Raw genomic sequence first — 6,439 nt, 5'->3', positions numbered from 1 at the left:
TGGAGCGTGAGAGAGAGAGAGAGAGCAAGCAAGCGCACGCGCATTCAGTTCACCAGCCTATTACTTTTCTGTATCATCTAAAACACCCCAGAATCAATGAGCTTGTTTCTGCAAGGAAGATTTCACAGAAATGAGCCAAAGATAATCTTCAATTTCTGCCTCCTGCTGAGTCATAAAGTAAGAAGAATTTAATTGGCTCCTTGAAATTTGCAAATGTGGAGGTTTCTACATAGACATGTCGATTGGCTTATACAACACCTTCCCCGAACCAATCACATTCTTTGTTTCATTTGCCTGCTTTTATTCCATTGCCGACTCCAAGCTCACAGCCACATCTCTGTGTCTGCACGTTGCTGTTTTTTTTCTCTCTCTCTCTCTCTCTCTCTCTCAGTGCAGCAGCAGCAGCTGAAGTCTATGTTCATTGCTAACCTGATCAACCCAGGATGTGGCTTCTCTGTGACATCACACCCAGATGTTTTTCCATGCCACGCCCCCATGGGGCTCTGAAACACTCAGAGGAGCAATAACGGGGAAAGCTTATTCTACTGTCACAATGCAATGGACGGGTTAGAGAAACTGCATTTTTGTCATTTCATTGCACTCTAGAAGATCAGCGTTAATTCCCACTTAAAGCAACAAGCTGCCAGAGTTAGGATTTGCTCTTTTTTATTTCACTGGACTTTAAATGCCTTTTCTCTTTAGTGACAAGCTGGGTGCAATCTTCACAAACAGAGTGCATTTAAGATAGCTGCTCAGTCAGCCCTCGCTTCTACAAAGGGATCCGAAGAAATAGGAGGGGAAAAGTCTGCTTTTATTTTATTTTTTTTTAAAAAGGGAAAACGTGCAATTTTTTTTTAAACACACCTATGAAAAATGGCAACAGCAGCATACGTGGATCATTTTGCAGCCGAGTGCCTTGTTTCTATGTCCAATCGTGCTATTATCCACAGTCCCCAAGGGGACGCAGATCCCCGACCTGATGCAGCAGTACCTCCTCCTCTATCAAATGGAGAAAATAAGCGGGAAGTAAGAGAGACTGGGAAAGACAATGGATCGTCCCTGTTTGTGGTGGCCAGGATTTTAGCAGATCTCAATCAGCACGTCCCAAACTCTGCCACCGTTCGGATGGAAAAAACAGAGAGCATCGATCACAGGGAAAAACTAAGTCCTTCTTTTCATCCTCAGTTTGGGGAGGAAAGTGTCTCCCCAACCAGCAAGCGTGGCGAAGGAAAAGCAGCCACACCTACTAGCCTGGCTGCAGTAAGCGAGCCAAGCCCCAAACAAAGGAGCAGACGGGGAAGGAACCGGGCTGACCCTGAGTCACCCCAGAAAAAGCACAAATGCCACTACGTGGGGTGCGAAAAAGTTTATGGCAAATCTTCCCATCTCAAAGCTCATCTAAGGACCCATACAGGTTAGTTACTGGCTGGCCAAAGATTTATTCATTACAATTTGTCATAAATGAATAAATAAATAGACCTCCCTTCCCCCATCTTGCATTTGGCCAACATTATGATTTCATCTTTCAGAACTCAAGCCCACAATAAAAGTTTGGGGAATAATAATTCTAGTAGTCATCCATTTGAAGCTAACTTTATTATTTGTATTGCTTTAGTCGTACTTATGAAGTGTTAGAGGTGTAAGTAGATGGATCCACAGAGCTGTAATTCTCAGCTGCTAGCCCCCTCTCACGTAATTCCTCTTATCCCACCCACTGCTTCTTATGCCTGCATCCCCTCTTACCTACAGCTCCCTACCCTCCGCTTCTGGCAGTACCCTGAATTCAGCAGCCCATCACCTCCTATTCAAGCTTCAACACCCACAAATTTAAAATTAAACATTTTAGTGACACCTGAGTCAGTGTGTTTCTTTCTATGCAGTAGGCACTTGAGTGGCCCAGAAGAGAATGGGGAGAGGTTGAGAGAGACACCCAGGGAGGTATTTCCTGTGTTTCCCGCTCACCCATACATGTGTAAAAGCAATCTCCAAGGGGCTGTGGTAGCAGCTGGCCACATCCTCAGGTACAAACATCCATCTGAATGCAAACCACCAGCTGAGTTTGACCAGTGTTTGAGACTTTCTTAATTTGCTTTCTGTGAACTTTCATACAAGCACTTCTTTTGGCTTGCAAGAATGTACAGAGAAAAAGTAAAAGTCTTGTGAGTACTCACATGAAAGCGGACATACAGAATTGTGTGCTGGAAGTGTTAACATGGCCACCTTGAAACTTAGCCACGCCCCACTCCTGGAGAGAAAAAGGTTAGGCCAGCCATTAGGGAGCACCACGTTAGGTGGCCAATGCTCGCTCGCAACCTCAGTCGTAGCGAGCACCTTGAGAACAACGCATAGACTAGAGCATGCTTGAATGGCCACTCTCTGAATAACTTCAAACAACGAACACATTTGTAACAATTCAAGTCTGGCCACAGATAAATAACATAAGGAAAAATAAAAACTAAATACTTGGAACAAATTACCAGCCATAATTAGTGCTAGCTTTGATGTAGATGACACGATGTAGATGACGCCCCTCCCCTTTCCCCTCTAGTGTTGCACATGGGATGAGAGCCCTTCTGGTTTTAGGGTTTGAGTTCGGTGTGGGGAAGCGGCGAGAGTAATATGGAATTTTAAGTTGTGTGTGGGCAGTGACATATCCCCTGTGCCACATGGCCAGAGGCAGGCCGAATCCTTGGTACCGTAACTTGCCTTGCACTGTGTCTTGTCCAGCTTTTGTTTCCTCTGACTGATGCAAAGGGTTTTGCTGCTTGATTTTTGAGGAAAGTCTGTTAACATTGCCCCCTTATGCTTCATCTTTGCTTTCCTTTTAAATGCAAGATAAAGTTGCAAGGTTCCTGAGCTCTCAAACTAACTAGAAACCCAGAGAGGGAGAAGGGGAACGCCTCTCTCTTATGAGGAGAACAAGGGATAGCCATGGCTGCCCTCTGGGGAGAAGGGGGTGGAGCACGTCATTCAGGGGCGGGCTGGTGAGCTGGAGTCATTCGGGGACGCTGGCTTTGCTCCAGCTCTCTCTCTTTTTTTCAAATCTCCCTTTCCTGTAAGTTTACCAGCATTGTAGGTTTTAATTTGTTGTTGTTGTAGCTAGTGGTACTGAGAGCGCAAGCGCAAGAGTGCATGCGTGTGAGAGAGTAAGAGGAAAAAGGGGAAGGGACTGGTTTTGCCCTGGGAGTGGCAGGACCCTAGGGGACTAGAGCTTCTTTGTTCAAAGCTTCCCACACAGACAGACACTGGCGACGCAAAAAAACAGTCCTGCCAAGTTTCCCTCATTGGCAACAAGACTGTCTCTGTTTGGATTCAGTTTCAGACAGGTATAAATGTCTCTTGCTCTTGTTATGAAGCATTTTACAACGTGTTTCAATGAGACATTGAAAATCTTTATTCCCTTCCCTCTCCACCCTCCCCTGCAAATATCATACAAATTGTGAAAAGCCTGAGAATAGCTCACACCAGGCCAGGAGTTCAGCACATAAAACTGGTAGCCATGGCTAGGGGAAGGGTGAACATTCCTTTTCACAATAGGTGTGGTGGGATCTAATGATTGGAACAGGGACCTTAGGAGGTCTGAATTCTCCTTTCTGGCTCTAACATGGTCTTAAAGCAACCATGGCCAAGTCATACGTGTGCCTCCATTTATCCATCTGTAGAATGGGGGTGGTAGTGCTTACCCACCTCACCAGGATCGGGTGAGGTTTCGTTAATTAAAGTTTGTAATATATTTTGAGAACCTCCGATGGAAGGTGCTAGAAACAGTTCTCTCAATAGTCACCCCACAATGTGATTACAAAGAATCGTGACCACAGCATGTACAAAGTTCTTGTAAGGAATAGAACTGCTCGCACATTTTGTAGCACTGAAATAACTTGTATTCACGTGCATGCTGAAGGTTAAGAACAGCACTTCAGGCTAGAAGTGGGATATCTGTGATTGCGATGAGACATACATGTATAGCACAGCTTGTGACTTGCTTGAGACACGTACTTAGCAGTCTGCTACTGTATTCCTAAATTAAGGTTTTTACACTACATTTGACTCAGCCAGGAAAGAAGGGGCTAGATGGCTGAGGATCAGCTCAGATGCTGTTGGTCCAAATCCAGGCCAGATTGGTAGAGCCTGAAAGCTGGTACTATCTAATGGGTGTTTAAAGCCTTACAGGAGAGCCCTTTGTGGGCTCTGTCCAGTCTCTAGTGGACTGGTGTTCAAAGCAAAAAAAAACAAAACAAAATTAAAAAAAACTCCACCCAGTTGGCACTAGTTAGCAATTGTAGTCTAGGTGGAGGGAACAAGGATTGAATGACCAAGGAGACCAACATGGCCTTCTTTCTTTAGGCCTTGATTGCAGTAGAGAATTGTATCAAAAATAATTCTCCACTAGTGCTTCTACCAGTCCAGCTGTACAGGTGAGCCTGCCAGTGTGAGCCCAGTATTGAAAAAGCTCCTTGGGCTTCTCACTTTTTACCACCATGTCAATTAACCACTACCATGCCTGTGAATGCCATATGATTTATAAACCTGCAAGCTCTAGAGCTAGATAGAAAAGGTTTTCTATCCTCCCTCCCACAAATACACGCCTTCTTTTCATGCCCCCCACCCCACCTCTAGCCTGGAGTTCAATATAATCACAGGCCACGGAGTTCTTAAAGTCCTAATGTGTACCAGCAAGCTAGATGCACTGTAAGTGTGTAGATTTGAAGTCCAAACTCAATCCTACAGGGACTCCTGTGGGCCTCATAAGCTGTGTAATGAATGATCCACACAGATCTCATGCGATGCTCAAGTTTCTATGTCCAAAGTTATATTGATCCTTTTGACCTAAAGGTCCCATGCAGTCCTGTTTTTTTAAACAGTTACCTCTAAAACTATGGAAATTCCTAAACAAAAACTTTAACGAAACATAGAGAAGAGTATACTTGGCAGGGTTATCTTCCCATTCTCCTCTGAAGAAGGACCAACTCCAGCTCTTGTGCTTTGGGGAAGGGAGTGCAATTTGAAAAACCTCTGTGGTTTGAATCCCCATCATGATTCATGATTCAGGAGTGCATAAAGGGAGCCAGTCTGGATCCTTCATTGCTGTCTGGACTCTCACTCTCCCCCATTACTTCCTCTCAGGCAGTACTGCTTTTATTTTTCCATTGCACCTGCATCCTTCTATTGCTGCAAGAAGGGGAGAAGGTGCAGAAGAGGAGTTAATTTAATTAGACAGGCAATTCCCTTCTGCATCACTACCCAATTCCTTACTGCTTTTGCTCTCCTCTGCAGCGTAAGTGGAGAGCAGCATTTAGTAAAAGATGTACATGTTTGCCTAACATGTTGATATGGGAGGAGATGTGGCTGCCCATATTAATATAATAAAGCTAAGCTCAAAGATTGTGGTCAGCCTCAGTCATTTTATAGTAGAAAGCCACACAATTTAAGCATAAAGAGTAACCAGTATAATACAGATGAAAAATAGACACTGTAGGCTAAATGCCCATTTTCCCAGTTACTGGGAAGCACAAAACATGGGGTCAGATCTTTGGACCTCAGCAGCTGCTCTGCACTGTTTCAAGCAGTACAAGGCAATCCTATAGTTTTCTTAACTTGCCTCTTGAGGACTGTCTGTGCTCAGGACAATCTGTGGATGGGATACAGTCACCTCGGCAAATCATACACCACTCTTTCCATGCACCAGAGTAAGGGCACGTCCACAAGGAAGTGGGTGTGGCCAGAGAGTCCCTGAGCCAAGTTGAGCTCTGGCTGCTGGAATGGCCTCCTGAGGCTGTGGGCAGCTAGGTGTAAGTTAGAGCAGCCTTGGGGCTCAGTTTCTTCTCAGTCCCAGGCTCAGGGAAGTGTAAAGGGAGCTTAAAAGCCAGCTTTTCCTCCCCTCCCCCAGTCCTGCACTGAGCACAGCTCGGCTGGAGAAGAGACTTTAGCTCACATAGTATAACACAGCCTTTTTCTATCCAATTAGGTGCCCTTATTCTTTATAGGCTAAACATCTGTTGAATTTACATAGGAAGAAAAAGTTATTTTACTTTCAGTTACATTCACTAATATCATGAAAATTTAGCAGTGTGCAAAATCTGTTCACTTGCTCTTTGCCACATGGTTAACTATAATGAAAAAAAGGATGCTATTTCACTCAACCTTGTCCTCAAAATCATTGCTCATTCTGGGTGAGCAGAGTTTTGCAATGTTTCTTTGTAGGGCTGTCAAGTGATTAATTGCACTGTTAAATAATAGAATACCATGTATATAAATATTTTTGGATGTTTCTACATTTTAAAATATATTGATTTCAATTACAACATAGAACACAAAGTGTACAGTGCTCACTTTTTTGATTTACAAATATTTGTGCTATAGCAAACAAAAGAAATAGTTTTATTTTTGAACATAATTCTACATTTGTAAGTTCAACTTTCATGATAGAGAGACTGTATTA

The 6,439-nt window shown here is 43.8% G+C and overlaps 1 protein-coding gene across 1 annotated transcript in view; it reads left to right on the top strand.

Annotated features, from left to right (window-relative positions):
- The first annotated feature begins 334 nt into the window (after positions 1–334).
- KLF13 (KLF transcription factor 13) overlaps positions 335–6,439 on the top strand; it is a 39,588-nt gene continuing 33,483 nt past the window's right edge. Inside the window, exon 1 of the mRNA XM_073303656.2 lies at positions 335–1,414. Within this exon, the coding sequence (XP_073159757.1) occupies positions 874–1,414 (541 nt within the window). The 5' untranslated portion in view covers positions 335–873. The remainder of the gene's footprint in view (positions 1,415–6,439) is intronic.

Source organism: Lepidochelys kempii, chromosome 10 (assembly GCF_965140285.1).
Source record: "Lepidochelys kempii isolate rLepKem1 chromosome 10, rLepKem1.hap1, whole genome shotgun sequence".
NCBI lineage: Eukaryota > Metazoa > Chordata > Testudines > Cheloniidae > Lepidochelys > Lepidochelys kempii.
Note: the sequence above shows the minus strand (reverse complement) of the source record. Positions and strands in the feature narration are given on the sequence as shown.